Source organism: Heliangelus exortis, chromosome 5, assembly GCF_036169615.1.
Source record: "Heliangelus exortis chromosome 5, bHelExo1.hap1, whole genome shotgun sequence".
NCBI lineage: Eukaryota > Metazoa > Chordata > Aves > Apodiformes > Trochilidae > Heliangelus > Heliangelus exortis.
In genome coordinates this window covers 27,419,179-27,436,848 of record NC_092426.1, presented here as the reverse complement: position 1 = coordinate 27,436,848, position 17,670 = coordinate 27,419,179, and the positions used below count along the sequence as shown (strand labels likewise).

General features: G+C 35.6%; 1 protein-coding gene across 3 annotated transcripts in view; it reads right to left on the bottom strand.

The window, feature by feature from the left end:
* Positions 1–17,670, bottom strand: part of PRKD1 (protein kinase D1) — a 124,924-nt gene that overhangs the window by 60,114 nt on the left and 47,140 nt on the right. For 2 of the 3 annotated variants that reach the window (XM_071746202.1, XM_071746203.1), the window contains exon 2: positions 2,092–2,230. The exons of the other annotated variant lie outside the window; for it this stretch is intronic. In XM_071746202.1, the coding sequence (XP_071602303.1) occupies positions 2,092–2,230 (139 nt within the window). The remainder of the gene's footprint in view (positions 1–2,091; positions 2,231–17,670) is intronic. 3 annotated transcript variants of the gene reach the window in all.

Genomic DNA, 17,670 nt, shown 5'->3' with positions numbered 1-17,670 from the left:
TTAGCACTCAACTGGTAGTTGGTCAAAGAGACAGTAACAGTTGTATTACTATTACTCCCTTTTGTATTCTGTAATTAGCTTTAGATGTACTGGGGGGGAGAATGGGACAGATGACACAAAAAACAAAGACAGAGAGAAACAAATTCTATAACTAAATACTCTTCCTAAATAATTTAAAAAAAAATATACAGGTCCTGGGCAATTGTAGGTACCACCTTTTAAAAGCCTTCCACTAAATATAATGAAGTTGCTTATGCTTGACCACTTGTGTGAAAAGACACTTCACCTAAAAAATAAATCCATAAAACCCCTCATGCTCTTAAACAGTATGCTTTTCCTTTATCACTTGAAAGCACTGCATAAAGTACTTGGAGATTTAAACAACTATTTGCCCAGTGCTGGCAAGCTGGAAAATATGTGCTCTCCATTTCAAAAGCATGTAAACAATACATCAAATAAAGAACTAAATTCCTTGAAGAATTTTTTTTTTTTTTTTTTTTTTTTACCGTATCTGGTTTACTGATCTGGAATGATTGTTTTCTGCAGGAAATACAAAATAGACATTCTTGGTATCTTTTCAAAAGGGAAAAATATGTTTTGGGATATGGAAAAGATGAATGATTACTTACAGGAATGACTTGCACTATTCCTTTTTGTACTTCTTTTTATTCTAATCAAAGATTATAGAGTAAGGTCCTTTACAAGAAAACAATATTAAACTAGCTCAATTACTGGCTTACATTACCTCTTATCTCCACTGTCTTCAGGATCCATCAGAAATTTGGCTTTCACTTCACTAATCCTACACTCTTCTACAGATTTAATTTCTACCTTTACATAACATACTCATCTCCCTATATTTAGCTGTCTTTCCAGATGCTCCAAGTGCATGTTCCAAAAGGGAAAAAAGCACTTCAACCATCTTCTATGTTTTATATAGCAAATTTCAGCTTTGTTTCTTTAAAATTCCATCACTCACTCACCGCACACCCTTGTAAACTTTGCACCATTCCTAGTCACACAGCTTCATCTTCCTTGTGTCATCAATGTTCTTGACAGTCCTATTGAGACCTAACAGCATCCCCAGGCTTCCTCTACATTCTAGTCTCATAATTTCTGCTTATTTCCTACTTCAGTTAGAGTCACCAACTCTTTGTGGTTATCCTGCTGGACAAGCATGCTCCTTAAATTCATTTATCATTTCCTTAAGTCCAAAATTTGACCTTTCACCTCATGATACACCACTTCTTACATTCTGTCACCTTCAGACTGTAACTTATTCTCTGGCTGTGCAGTGACTTATATTCTCAAACTATCTCTTCTGATTTTTGTACCTCCTAAGCCCTAAATACCTATTTGTTCTGTTCCACCTTTTCACCTTTAACACCATCATTTATACCTGTCAAACAGTCAACAGTCCTGTACAAGAAGCATCCAGCATTCCTCTTGGACAGTCACCCATAAATATGTAATTCTAGAACTGCATATACTATTCCACCTAGAATTTAAATTTTCCTCGTCATTTCCTAAACAATTTTAAAAATAAATCATGGAGGAGTCAAAGCAGCCCTGGCGGGTTTGAAAAAGCAATTCCTCTGTTGCAACATCAATACATTGCTATGGCACTTCATGTATGGTAAAAGCTAAAAATCCTGACTTTAAAAGAAGTCAGGACACTGGTAGTAAGAACAGCCTTGACAATTTCTCCACAGTTAGGAACTGACTGCATCAATTAAAGGTTATACTCTGTCCAATAAATATTAACCTGTTGATACTTTATGCAATACATGGGAAGACCAATTCTAATTTTCAACCCATTCTGCTAATAAAGTAAATATTAAAATATCTACTGTATTTTGTTGTTATTTGTTACATTTTGATTCTACTGTGCTTCCTTGAAAAGGTTTGTATTTCCACATAGGATTTTTTCTCTAAAAATGTAGAAAATACATATTTCAAATTGCTTATAAATTTAACCTGTCACTGGACAAAAAAATAGGCTCCTAAAAAGTACACAGTGCAACAGAAAAAAAAAACTAACCAACCAACCAGACAAAAGCATGGCATTAATTTTTATTGTCTTTTAGTTACCTGACAAGACAACTTCAACTAGGTCTCCTTCTTGAATATCTGAAGCTGATTTCACCAACTGCAGAATGTTTTCAGAGGTAGGGTCATGGCGGAAGAGCAGAATTTTGTCATACATTCCGTAGAAGCCACATTCAGGAAACTGCAAACACAAAACCATGAGAATTTACTACACCATAAAATACATAAGTGTACAATACAATTAATATAAGTAATTTTGAGGGCTCCTTGGCCCATTCCCCAGACTAGTACCAAACAAGTTTCATATTTTTTTCATATATGACAATATTTATCACAGTGTTCTGAAAATTACTTTTCCCTCAAGGAAGAAAAATAATTTCTCTTTGTCTTGCTCTGTGAGCAATGCAGTACTCAGTAGGAAATTTGAGAGAAATAAGTCCATCCCCTTAGCCACTGCCCACAACTTCAAAGACAAGGTCCTCAGCAAAATGATCTAATTCAGCCCTCCTGAAGCAGGCTTTTGGACCAGAAGATCTACAGAAATCCCTTCCATTCCATATTAGTCCATGATTCTATGATGTCTCCTCAGATTACTGCCAAAAAAAAAAAAAAAAAAAAGATACCTTAAGGCTGGAAGGAACATTTTTCAGCTCTGCCTAAAACACAATGCCTAAATGATTGCTCATTAGGGAATATCAAGTTATAAAGATGAAAGTTACTGCACATATGCTACTTTAAGTTACTAGATACATTAAAGACTGTTTACAAAATCATAACCATCTATTTCGATGCAAAGGTGTTAGAGCTTTGAAAGCAGATTAATTCCTGCTTAAACTATAAATAATTTTTAAAAACTCAGAGTGTATAAATTAAACTATTATCTAAACAACATGTCTTTCTCATCTTTTTTGCTGCAGTACAAAAATGGGACTCCATTTTTTTCACACTCCTAGCTTAAAGACCTAATATTTTGTTTTGATAATATAGCTAAGAAACCATTTCTCTGATATAAAAAATGGAATTCAAATTTGCATTATTGAACATTCCATGTTTATCTGAGAGTTTTATCAACGTGCACAAATTTAAGCATGGCTTGAGTGGTTGGGTGGCTTTTGAGGTTATAACTACTTTGATAAGAATGCTGAGAGGAAGGAACCCAATCACTGTAAGCTTCAGAACCTACACCAGTACCCAGAGGTGGTACTGTAGCCTAGGTATTAGAAAAGCAGATGACACAGGCACTAAAAGACATCTGAGTGTCTCACAGAGCCATTCAGCGTCTGACTGGGCTGCGCTAAACTGAACCTCCAAGCCTGCTGGAGCTGCTCGGATGCTTGTGTCCTGGTTGCACCACGTGCTGGAAAACCATGGTTTCCATGTGCACCATGGCTGGAGAAGCTCCTCTTTCCTCACTCCAGCACTTGAGCTGGCAGTGGGAAGATTCACTTTTCCCATAAATATTTTAAATTTGGAACATGAATGAGAAAGTAATAGTGGTGGGATTACAATTTTATTAAAACAGATTCCTACCTTCCTACAATACACAAGCCATATTATAGAAGTGAAAATTTTCTTTTACAAAATCCAAGTAAAATTAAAAGTCTTTCAAAACAGTCACTACTGATTTTTTCCAAACAATGAAATAATCTTAGTATTTGCTGGATTTCAGAGACAGCTCAGGCATTTCCCTCTAAACTCATAACAAACTGTTCTTTCTCTATCTTTCCATTCCATTTGCTCTTTTCAAATTAGCTCTATTTTTTCTACCTTTATAATATTTGCTATATTATATGTATGATATTTGTGTGCATAAGTGTGTGTATTTTGAGGTAATATTTATTATATTTTGTACAGCAAAATCAATTCAACCACAACTATTTTTTTGTAAATTATATACAAGAATTACCTTCAGGGCCCAAGTCAGTTTTCGTTAGACGAAGTATTCTCATGCCAAGAAAGCCATTTTGATGGTGTGATTCTCCAAATAAAACATTGTGTAGGGACCAACTGTTGCAACAGTGACAAAAATATTCTCTCAGCTAAGCTTATTCCTGCCAACAATAATGTTGACATGCACAAACAAAAGTAAACAAAAAGCAGCCACATTGCTTGGTACCACAAGACTGTAAACAGCATTTATTTTTGCCAAATGCAGGTCAAAATAGGAAATGTATATAATGTATATATATAGGTACCTAAAAAGCTAATTAAAGCAAAACTAAGAATCATGTTTTTTGATCTAAACTCCCAACATTAATAAATCTCTTGTTTTGCTATAATAGCTGCTTGCAGTGGAATTACCAGGTCACTGTAATTTCTATAATGAAAGAGTATGATGAGGAAATACAGTATTTCTGCAAGAATCAAAGGAGTAGAAAATTGTTTACATGGATTTCAGAAAAAATATCCATACCTAGATGCTTAACAAGGCATCAGTAGTCATTAAGACATCACAACTGTCCATATACACATTGGCTGTCTACTCCAAGTATGAAATTAAATGCATCTTTTTAAATTGGCATCTGAGCAGTATAATCTAAGGTGCATTACTTTACAACTGAAACAGGATAAATTACCTTGACAGCATAACAACTTCATAAACTGCCACACTTTAATTGGGTGTTTCAAGTGTAAACCCTGCCACCTTTTTTTTTTTTCAATTGAAAGATTGAAATTTTTTTTTAAATTTTTTCAATTGGAAGATCTGGATCTGGGCATAAACTGTTACAGTATTCAAATACAAAAAAAGGACTGGTGCCAATAGGAATGGAATAATCTGTTTCTCCTCTGCAAGTATATAGATAAATCTTATTGCTTGCCTAGTAAAGGGAATCTATTGTTGGATAATAATGATGTATGTTTATTAGCTTATAAACTATTAATATTTACATAAATGCAAAAATCATCACAGACTGTGAATGCTACTTCAGTACTACTTTAATCGATTACATACACAAAAGAAATAAAATGTATATTCATAGCCCTTGAGAGGTGTGATTACCTTAAGGTTTACTTCCAAAAGTTTCAACAAAAAAAGACCTGAATGTCAGTTTTCAACATTCCCACTCTTGGCTTTTCAGCAATGCTTGTCTCATACTATGCCAATAATTTCTCTTTATGTATACTGCAATATTACCACAATAAAAGTGTATTATTCAGGAAAAGCATAGCAGACTCTCATTCCAAACATTAAGCCTTAAAAACTGCTATCTAAACATTCATATAAAACACATTTTATGCATTGTAGCAGCTCTTATGGTAAAAACAGGAAACAGTACAAGCATCAGAAGTCACCTATAAGCAGACTAGAGCTGTGTGCTGCTTTTACTTCCTTAAAAAAAAAGCAAAACCAAAAACCAACCAAACTAAAAAACTACAAAGAAAAGCAAACAAACAAACAAACACCACACAAAAAACCACCAAAAAAACAAAACCAAAATAACCCACAAAACCAACCCAAAAGTAACCAACCAAAAACCCCCAAATCAACACTTTTTCAAATTTTCAAATTGAAAAAGCCAGATGGTCAGGATCTCAAGTAACAAATAGGTATTGCCAAGGCCTGTGGGTACTATAGCAGCAGATTATCTGTGAAACACATGGCGAAAGGAGGCTCACCACTAACCTTTCCTCAGCAGATACTAAAGTGGAAGCAATCATTCAAGTGTTTTTACCCTTAGCAGCCTTCTGGACCGCAAGCAAATCCACTAAAATATGTCACAAATAATTGTAGAGAAGCCAAATGATTATGCAAATTCTGGGCATTGATGTAAAAAGACTTCAAGTGATAGGACAAAAAAATTGCAGACATATATTAAATTTCAGTAACTAGAACTTCTGGTTTGAAGTATTCAATAATTCATTTAAATCACCATCCAGTGTACCAGAAAATAATTTCAGTGGCATATGCCCATCTGCATGTAGACACAAGCTAAACTATGTACAGCCATAACTGATGTTTTATTAATGCTTGTTTTAAATAAAAGGATCAAAGAAAACCTCTTTGGAAAAAAACTGGCAATATTTGAAACTCTAGACAATCAAGTGGTTTTATTATTAAAGCAGAACTTTAAAAGATCTGGTATATCTAAATGTTAATGTATTTACAACATGAATTGGGAATCTTTCGATAATTAATAATAATTCATCATATACATAGTTATTTGAAGGTATTCAGCCTTCCTCTTAGCTGTAGTAAAGCACAGTTTCTAATAGATTAACTGTGCTGGAAAACACATACTCTGAACATTGGTGCTGGTTTCAATGTGACTACTAATGTAGCCCAATAGTCAGAAAAGTGTGTTGCTGTGATCATTTTGCAAAGATACTTATTTCAACATACTAGAATTGTCATGTTTTTGTAACAGAACAGATAGATAAATTTTCAGTGCTAAAGGTGCATAAGAAGAAAAGACCTCTTTGTGTTTCTGTCTTTTTTTACATCACTACAATTTTGCACATTTCCTGTAAGGGATAGTTTATGTTGCTTCATTCTAGAAGTAATAGAGAGTTGCCTCTAATTTTTTTCAGTCCTCACTGACCTTTTTCTTAATATTAAATTAACTTCATCTTTTTTAGTGATAACTGTTTTTTCCTTCTAAAGTAGTTTGATTTTTGCAAGCCTTCCTCCCAGAGAAATCCTTAGTCATTACTGTAGCAGTACCGAGAACCTTGATAAAACCTGGAAGTCTGTCATAGCACAAAAATAATGACATAAGGACAGTGAGCTAAACAATGGCTTCACAGCACGTGGAGAAATTTAGTCAGGATGAATGTTTGTTGACCTAACTTTACTTGCTAAAACACAAATTCAGTTCACCTTACCTAAGCAATGTTGTTTGACTTAACTCTACGTTGCTTAATTTTAAATAAATAAATAGTCTTACATTGATAACACTGCTTTAAAATAAAGATAGAAATGTATAGCACTTTTGAAACAATCGCATTCACCAAACTGAAACGCTCTTAATTTACATTCTTAAAATAGCAATGCATTTTATTTTTAGAAGTCAGGATTTCCTTTCTCTATAAAGGTTATGACACAACAAATTCACAATACTGAAAAGCAGAGAATTTTTGGCCAAGGAGACTGCCTAAATTCTCACTTAACTGTGGCAGTCACTAGTAGCTCAACTGTTAAACAAGAGACTTCTTTTTAGGCTCTATTTATCAAGTACAAAACTATAATGAAAATATTAGTTTTTCTATATGCATGAACAAAATATCACAAGACTTCATGATTTTGCTGTGAAAAACACCAGTTAGTGTTCAAAGACTCTTCACACACACCACTACAATTACCACAAACTCTGGTGTTTAAACAGAAGTTCACACTACAGCTGTACAGAATATATATAGTAACATCTGAGTGCCTGCTCCAGCAGCAGAGGTATCTCCGTCTCACTCCAGGATGCTTCATGCTGTGCATAAGAAAATTCAGAAATGGTGACTCTAGGCCTGGATGGTGGCATTCCAAGAGTTGCAGTCCACTGACTGATGTGCAAGTGGAAATTAGTGATGGCTTTTTCAGGGGTAGAGGACAATGGACAGAGAATTAACTGAGAGGAGGAAAATGAGAAGGACTTGGGGGTGTTAATTGATGAAAAACTCCACATGCACTGACAACATGCACTTGCAGCCAAGAAAGCCATCCATACTGTACTGCATCAAAAGAAGCATGGGCAGCAGGTCAAGGAAGGTGATTTTGTACCTCTAACCCTCTCTTGTGAAACCCCACCTGAAGTACTGTGTACAGTTCTGGAGCCCTCAGCATAAGAACATGGAGATCTTGGAGCAAGTCCAAAGGAGGGCCATAAGGATGACCAGAGGCTGAAGCACCTCTCCTATGAAGACAGGCTGAACGAGCCAGGGTTGTTCAACCTACAGAAGAGACAGCTCCAGAGAGACCTTACAGCAGCCTTCCAGTACCTGAAGGGGGCTTATGGGAAATCATTTTATAAGGGCATGTAGTGATAGGACAAGGAATAATGGCTTTAAGAGGAAGAGGATAGATTTAGATTCAATAGTAGGAAGAAATTCTTTCCTGTGAGGGTGGTGAGACACTGGCACAGGTGGCCCAGGAAAGTTGTGGATCCTCATCCCTGGAAGTGTTTAAGACCAGGTTGGAACTAGATGATCTTTAAGGCTCCTTCCAACTCAAACCATTCTATGACTGTTTTATTTACAGATACATTTTTAGATGCAAGTTCAAAGAACCATCACCATTTGGTACACTTCTAACATCAATTAAGCATCTTAATGCTTTAATATGGGGGGTGTCATGGCCTATTTGCATTATTCTTTTTACTGTAACTTTTTCTGCAGCTGCAATCTATGGAACAATGATTACCTCAGAAAAAAAACAGCTGAGCTGCCGCAGAAAAATATCCATGAAACAAATGAAACACAGCCATGGTGAGACATAGGAGCATCACTATTTTGGACAAAGCCTGACCTCTGAGCAACCTTTTTGTCAGCCTCTTTCAGTACATGTTGTTCCCTGTGGCTGTTCAGTGCAGGAGCTGTTTCCTTTACATAGTATATCTAAATAAGTGTGTTCTCTTGCTACCCCTGTGCCTCCTGCCCCTGCATGTCACCTTTCCTTCTGTCACTCAAATTGCTCACTGCCAAAAATATTAAGTACACATGACATTACTCAAGCAGCCTCAAAACCTCCCAGTTCAGTGCAAGCAGGAAAAGACATAGAGAATCAACATAAAGGCATCTTAACCATACCGCAGGACATTTTTTTCCAAATCTAGACTCTTACCATACAGCAAACAAAACACAAAGTTGACACATCAGAAACACAGCTCAAAATGGTTGTTAAATTTTGCTTGTGTGGTTACAATTGAAAACTGAGTCTTTCAAGTGGCTGCTGGCTGGGGCCAACCCACCACAGCCCAGCGCAACTAAATATGAAAAATCCTAAATAATAACACTTCTCTCTAAAACAAAGAGATCTGAAGCAAAACTAGTATAACTCTATTTCTGCTATCACATGACACTAATAGAACTCTTGTTTTCATTAAAAAGATTGGATTTCTTTCTCATTGACACTTCCGTATGGAAGTGCCTCGTTCTGAATTACTGCATGTAATGCATGATCAAAAAAATTTGGTGATTATGTCTTGGAAATTGATTTTCACTAATATGATGTAAAGACTACTTTAATGTAACATCACTTCTGACAACTAAGTATAATTTGTCTTCTTCAAGCGCTAGCTTTTTTACTCTTACTTCCTCAGCATTTTGTAAATATTCTACTACAGCTTCCAAAGCAATGAAAATGACACAGTTGGGCAGAGGTAAAGAACAAGTAAGTTAAGTAATTCAGAGATCGAGAAAACACTCAAATACTTTTATCTTACAAAAAATCCAAAAGTTCATGCGAGCAAATCAAAATAACCTTGTGTAGATAACTTCTCTGTCATATACAGAGTTTAATTCAATAGAACTATTTTAAAAAGCAGTAGTAACAAACACTACAATGAATCTCAAAAGAGAAACTGCTCTTCACATCCTCTTGCAGCCAAAACTATTATCAAATATACCAGATTTTGGATATGCTGAATAATTTCCCCGAAAATTATCAGTGGCAGAAGCACTAAGGCAAAGCCCTTACAGTTTGTGTCTTCTGCATGCAGCTTCTTACTGAGTTTCAGAACGCTGTTCTGCTAACAACAACCCATTAATGTCACATTTCCTAAGGCAACACAGGGACCTCATCAGAAAGGCTCTCACAGCTCCTGCAGGATCCTCTGTACAGCCCAACAGTGGCCACCCCACTGCAGAATTATGGAGCTTCCTGTGACACATGTAAGAGAAGAACATGGCAACAAGTGTCAGTGTTGACAAGCAAGCATTTATGTCGATGTTTCATGAACAGATTGCAGTTCTCACCACGAAGGTTGAGAACTGGAGCAGAATTTTTCATGCCCTTCAGGGAATAGGCAGAAAAAGGATGATAAATCACTAACAAAATCAAGTATTTTTCTAGTTCCTTTAGTAAAAAGAACTATTTCTGAAACTGCAGTCTTACTAATTCTATGCTATACACTGTATCTGGAAAAACAAACTCCTAATAAAGAAATACTAAAAGAAACCAATTCACGAGCAAATTCTACACAAGATTTTAAAAAAATTCACCCCCCCAAAAAATCCCAAACAAATAAAAAAAAACCCCACAAAATGAAACAAAAAGAAACAAAAAAACCCAAAAATAAAACAAAAAAAAAAGTCCAAACACCTCAAAATCCTTTGGAGACTCAGCCAGGTACATAACTAAATAGACTACACACACATGGAAGTGACTTTCATCTTTTTATAGACTGTACAACTACTTATATGTAGCCAAAGTAGTATGTAAACTACTTATATTAAGTCAAAGTTTCTTTGTAAGAGATCTAGACAAATCTAATCAAGGTAAGAGATCTAGAGATAATATGTTTATATGTCTACTCTGCTTCCAAAATACAATTAACTTCCTTAAAGACAGATGCCAGTTTAGGTAACTGCTTAAAGATAAACCTAAATCTTTTTTTCCTTTTTTGCAAATTAACACTAACAAAACAGCTTTCATTAAGACAACTCTTTTAAAGCACTCTCAAATAAATGCAATTTAAATAAGATAGCAGACCTCCCTTACACTGTCAGTAATGTGTTGAGAGTAATTTTGAAAACGACTTTCATTCATTCAGAAGGATTCCAGGAAATATAGTAAAAGCCATTTGAAAAATAGTTGTAAAGGGCTTTCTTCTACTGAATTTGATAGAAATGTACTTTTTTTTTTTTAAGTGTAAGCAGCATTTTGGTTCAACTTTTAGTACTAATGACTAATTTTCTCTTCAGTCAGTTGTCTGTTTAACTTCCATTTATTAATAACTAAGATCCTTATTAATAAAGGGTAAAGAGACAACACAAAATAAAAGGATTACTGGAGTGCCTAATCCTATAATGAATATAATCAGGAGGAGATTATAGCAGGAGAAAAAGCTGAGGATGCTTATGTTCAAACTAGTTCAGCATGAGAACACATACCTTGAACCAGTTCTGCACAGAGTCAGGTGGCCAACTTATAAATAAGAACTCATAATATCATGTTATACACATTAATTCCCCATTCAGAATGTGTCTCAGAAAAGCCAAAATACAAAGGAGCAGCTGTCCAGAACAGCCAGTGAAGAACATTGGGACAGAAATGTGTGTAAACAATTGGCTTATGCAAATTGAGAATCTCTTTGCAGATTTGAGTAAGGCTTGTCATGGGAAGGCTTAGGATTCATTGACTACAACGTTCTAAAGGATTTGCCATGCCAACCACCTGTTTGGGGATAGGAAAACAGCATGATTTTATTTTTTTAACATAGCAGACTTTATGTAATAACACTATACATAGACTTCTAGATTGTGAATTTCTCAGAAAGAGGTACTTTGTTTTTCTAGGCCTTCCTATCTAGTTTCAAAAAATTTGAGAGCTGGACTTCACACACAAACACATTCCTAATCATTAGGCCAAGTCAAGATCACTGAAGAAACAGAAACCACTGGAAGTGCACAGGATCACAAACCAATTTCTGTCTCTGTAATGAACACTCTAAAAGAAGCTGTACAGGTCAGGTAAGAAAGAAAAAAAAAATCCCCCCAAGAACAAAGCTCTAAACTAAGATTCCCCCACTAAACATCTCATCAAGAATACTGTTTCTTTAAAAAAGTTCTTCTAGCTGCCTTGTTTCAATTTGAATTCAGTGCATAACATGCATGCACTGAAGGAAAAATCTTTCAGGACTCAGATATAAAGATTAAACATAAGCTTAAGCCTCCTGTGAATCTAGGAACACTTTCACAGAACTAGGAAAATCATTTGAAGAGTAGCATATGAATAAACCTTAAGGTTAATTTTTTTAAAATAATATCAAAAAATAAATGCACTAAACACAGAAACTGCCAGGTTGCATAAGGTGCTTTAAAGTGTACGTCTCATATATACTAAAATTAGTGTTCAAAACTGAAAGTTGATATAAATAGAAAACTTACAAGTTGTAGAAAACCACTAAGGAGAACCAAAAGATATGCAGGAATATGACCACCACATTACTGTCAGCATATTTCATGCACATTAGAAACTTTGCTAATACTTTTGAACTATAACAATTCTAGAATCCATAATATTGATCAATCACTTTACTTTCCCCTCTTCCGTCCCTGAAACCCCCAGTTTGGGAAAAGGCAATATTAGGAATAAATGATGAAATGCTTTCTATTCTAACATCAGTTCATATGGATATTGAAGAGGACTCACTGAAGCTGCACACTCACATTGAGAAGTCAAAAAAACTTCAAAGCAGAATGGAAAGAGCTGTAAAGTCAGTGGTTGGGTTCTGGAGCTATCACAAGGAAGAAAGCTTTTCAAAAAGGGAAATGGAGCCACCTGCATAACTGTAGGCTTCCCAAAATAATGGAGCAAAAGACAGACATCTCAACAAATGAAAACATAAAGGACAGTACTGCTATTTAACTACTACCTTGGCTTATGGAAAAACTAGATAACTTGCTAATGGAATGAGGAGACTGAACAACCACAACTTAACAGCAACACACTGCAAAATACTATGTCAGGCCCTTGGAAACATGGAATGGAAGCTGCTCTGATGTAACAGGGAGTCCATGCTAAAAAGCACCAATGAAATCCAGCTAATGTAGTGGGTAATTAGATGAACATGTACTCTGACTGAATTGCTTTTGCAATAAACTGAGGGATATCAAAGAAGTATATGGATTTATTACCACTGCTTTTGGCACTGATGAAACTGCAACTGGAATTCTGTACTCACAACTAGCATTTCATATTCAAGAAACCAGAATGGCAGAAAAAGATTTCTGGGAATGATAGCATAATTAAGGAACTGAAAGGCATGCTATCCTGTATGTGGCAGCAGGTGATTAAACTGTTTAATTTCTAAAGGAAGGTCAGGATGTGATCTGATCATTTTCGATAGGCACCAATGTGAGAAAGTAAAATCTCATTATCTATAGATTCATCTGCCTTGCAGACAAACCAACAGCAAGTTCAAATTTCTGACAGCTCAGACTATGTAGAGTTAGACTACATAATTATTTTGCGGGTCCAATTTCTTCCTTTTAAGTAACTAAAACAAATTCTCACTGAAAAACAAATATAGTTTCAAACATTTTTTTTTCATATATATATACATATATAAACTTTTTTTCTGTTTGAAAATAAATTAATTCAGACAACTCTGAATTTCTTATATATTAGGAAAAGTTACCATAGCATCATGCTTTCATAACATGTAACAACACTTTTTTGTCTGCTTCCTTTTGCTTTGTTTTGGTTTTTTGTTTTTGTTTCATGATGACAAAACAGGATGATGAGGAGAAAGAAGACACATCAAAGGAAACTTTGACAGTCTTTAGTTCTGTTAGTAAGGCAGTAATGGAGATTTAAGTTAAATATTCAAAATTACAGATTAAAAACTTTTAAACCATTTAAAAACTGGCAATGACTTTTGGGGGAGATTGTGGCATCTCTAGCACTGGAAATTCTCAGAACAGGTTAGGAAGAGAAGAAGGGTGAAGATATAGCTGCTCCTGACTTGAAACCAGAGCAAAGCCTATTGGGTCTTTCTATCCCTGTATCTACATCTCTTCTGAAAGAAATTGAAAAGAAAAAAAAAAATTACTTTCAGTTTCAAGTAAGGCAAAACTACTTAAGCCACATTCCTACAGCTTAATGTTCCTTTCTTTTCCAGTTATCTATAATTCCCATTGTAACTTCAAGAGGACAAATATTTCCCTGTTTGTTATCCTTAACTGTAGTGTAGACACTTCCCTGTGACACTCTGTAGCTGCCACATTTCACAGGGGAAGTTTTTGCCTCTCAGTGTGGGTGAACACCCATCCATCCCCATCCAACGAGTACTGACAGATTATTTGACAGTTCCATTTCAAACAGACCTATCTACATCAAGAATACTTTTAAATATTAAGACAAAGTTACCTTATCTCAGAAATCATATCTCTTGCAGATCAAATGAACACAGTCAGTCCTAAATTCCTCCATGGGTTTGCCCATCTTCCACTACCCACTCTCATCTTCCATTACTTGTTTAATTTTTCCAGTACAGAATTTCACACTCACTAAATCTCATCTCTTCTCATACAGAGGGGATCAATATTCCACAGTATTGTTCCCAGGGTCAACAACTGACTGGAATTTTTAATCTCATCTGTGCCCCTTTGATGTTGTGCTTTCTATAGGTCGCTTACTGGTTTTGATGGGTCTGAAGCTCCTCTGGTGCTAAGAAAAGTTGTAAATGTTTCTGTGAATATACAATAATTTAATCATGTCTCTGAATATTCAGTTTCAAGTGATGGCTCCTGCCTTCTTGAAAATCACTCAATGCACTTTCAAAAAAAAAGTTCTAAAACATAGTTTTTATTCATTGTGCAGTGCTACAATTTTCAGTTGCAGAACTGTGTTCCACAATTGATGATGGATTTTTAAGAAAAAGTGGTGGGTTTTTTCAGTCTTCTTAACAATGGCTTAAGGCCATAAAATAAATATACAAGATTTGACTTTTTTTTTTTCTTATTTAAAGTCAGAAAAGTTGGCTTACAAATAGTGCTGAAATGTACACCAAGAATAAAAAGATAAAATCAGCTCCTTGAAGCTACTGGTACACAAGGTAATTTCATGTAGAATACCATATTAAAAATATATTGCTTACAGCAAGGAAATTATGGCTTCCTGCCTTTCACTGAGAAACTGAAGTCTTTGGCACAAACCACAATATTTTGAAGAGCACTACAAGCAAAGTCAAAATTCTGTTCCTGCCAAGGGAAAGGCAGCTGTCACATTAAACTAAGAAAACTTTTCAGGCCTTCATCTAACATGTGAAGAAACCCTTCTAAGTTCTAATAACAAACGAGTCATTGTAAAATAATCTCATTTGCTTGAAGTTTCAGCTATTTGGCACCCAGCCATCTGGGGGTAAAGAGCCTGACACTTAATACACAAAGTTCCTAGCAACTAGAAGTCTGCAGGGAGCAAGAGATTGTCTTACCAGCAGCTGAGTGAACAAGATCTCAGATATTAGAGAGGAATATATATAGAATTAAGTTTTTGTGGGAAGAATTAAGAATTAAGTCTTAGTTTTTTGCAACAGATCAGAAGCACAAAGATGGGCAGAAAGTTTCAGAACCAAAAAGAGCTGAACCCTTATGTCACATAAACTGCATAACTACAAATGGGAAGTGAAAATGCTAGGAGACCAACTTATGATGAAAGGAAAATAGAGGGAATGAGACAGACACATTCATCACCACTTTTAAATCCAGTAACCTAATTAAGCTGCTTGAATTTTTCTGCTTATAACTAAGACAGTCATCTTTTCTATCAAAACAAAAAACCCCACCTTTTTTTAATTCATAAATATGGATGATTAATGCATTTAGCTGTGACCACATGGGTACATTGATTTTTTTCTTGAGTGTTGCACTGAGACGGAATTCTCAGTGTTCTCCACAAGGAAGAGCACTCAGAGAATATACCAGAGTCCAAGCCAGACCAGTTGCAGCTGCCTGTTTCTGCTCTGCACCCTTTATGCATGACACTTACCCAGCATTTCCCATGGTCAATATTGAATATACATGGTAGATTCATGTATGGTGCTCCATACATGAACATCTATGGCTGCACACTTGCTACCCACATGCCACCCAACACCCTTTGTTCAACCCAACTCCCAGCAATCCACTCCTCAAGCACTGCAGGAATCACTGTGATAATAAATATTCAATGAGCATTTAGAAACATAAATTTAAGTATTTTGCCATGATCTGTTCAACTGTTGATTCTCTAGAAGTTGCAATGCTCTTACTATGCATCACTAAATCACAAAATAAGGGATGAATGTGTTACTAAGATTATGACCCTTTCATCATATCAGATTCTCTGTAACTGCAAGGAGAAAACTTAGGGCTTCTTTTTTTCCTTGCAATACTTATCAAAGTACATTAGAGAGACTATTTGTTCTTCTTAAATGGTCTCTTTTTTTTTCCCCCCTCACAGCATCAAATAGTTTTACTCAACTAATTGTGTATTATCAGCAGGTAATTTCACCTAAACTATTTCTTGCCTCTAAAACCACTGAGTGCCTAACTGTGTGAGAACAAAACTAATAAGCACCCATCTGAGCACAGTGATCCAGCACGCTATCTGGAACTGCCAACACATATGGCTTCAACAACAACTGACATTTCAGAAGCCTAAACAATCACCAAAGAACACTTCATGGGTTATGTCACCTTTTATCCACTTCATGCAATGTATCATTAGAAGCATATGATCATTACTATGCCTCAACATGGTAAACAGGCACTTCAAACTGAATATAATGCACACCAATCTGACTTTTTGGAATTCTCAACAGGGTAGAATGACCAAGGCCATGATTTTTAAAAGCATCTTATAGTTACTCTTATGTATGGTACATTAAAATCAAATTCTAAGAACTAGAGTCTCTTGGCCCACAATAATTTGTTGTTGTACTGACCACTTGTAATCTGTACCACAGTAAAATCTACAATGTATTAAGAAACCTGAAAAAAGAGTAAAATTGAAAGAACGAAATAGATAACTGTGTTAAAATGATGCATGCAAGCAGAAATTCTGTTCTGTACAATCATTTACATTTTCCTAACCACATGATTCACCAGCAACATAATTTCCACTATTGTGTTACTTATGCACAGCAGAGAAAGGGTTTTTTATTATTCACATAAACTTAAAATTTAGTAAAGAGAGAATAACAACAAAAAGAAAGAAAAAAGTAGCAAAAAGCAAGCCTAGCAAAGTAGAAACTAATGTCTGCATTATCATAGAAAGCCCAACCTGAATATAGACCAAGTGACTGGGGCCAGAAAAAATTTGCATGCACAGATGTGGATTTTATATCCAGAGACAGGTGCACATTCAAATCATATGCAAGTTTATATTGTGCTTATTGGTTTCTGACTATTCCCTCCTTCCTGCCCACTGGTCCTTCTTTGGACCTATCTGATTAGAGACTGACGAAATCTTAGACCACAACCACAAACCTGGTGGCACCAAGAGCCTCTGTTTACAGCCTACAGATGTCTGTGCAAATAATCTCCTTGAGAAAGCCAAAAAAATTTCACCACTCAGAAAATGACAAACTACAGAGGAAGCCATAGTAACTGATTATTTCCAAAGATACAGAGCAATATACAGATATGAAAGGTGGGGCTTCTAGCTTCAACCATTTGAAAGACTAATAAGTAAGGAGCAGGCTAGAAATCTTCTTTGCAAATGTTCTTCATTTTTGCTCCAAAGTTTATCTAACAAAAATATGGAGGCAAACGACCACTCTGTGCTGACTTAGAACAAAAAGTCTGGATGAAGACAAATCACCAGCAGCTTGTTCTGCCTACTGTGCATATGAACCAAAGAGCCCATGCCAACTTCCCCATGCCACATTAGTCTCCCTCCTCCTTTGCCCCTGAACTACAGCTGGCTTGGAGAGAAAAGCATTCAATTTCATCCAAAAGCCCACGCTGCAAAACAATGGAATCATCTGA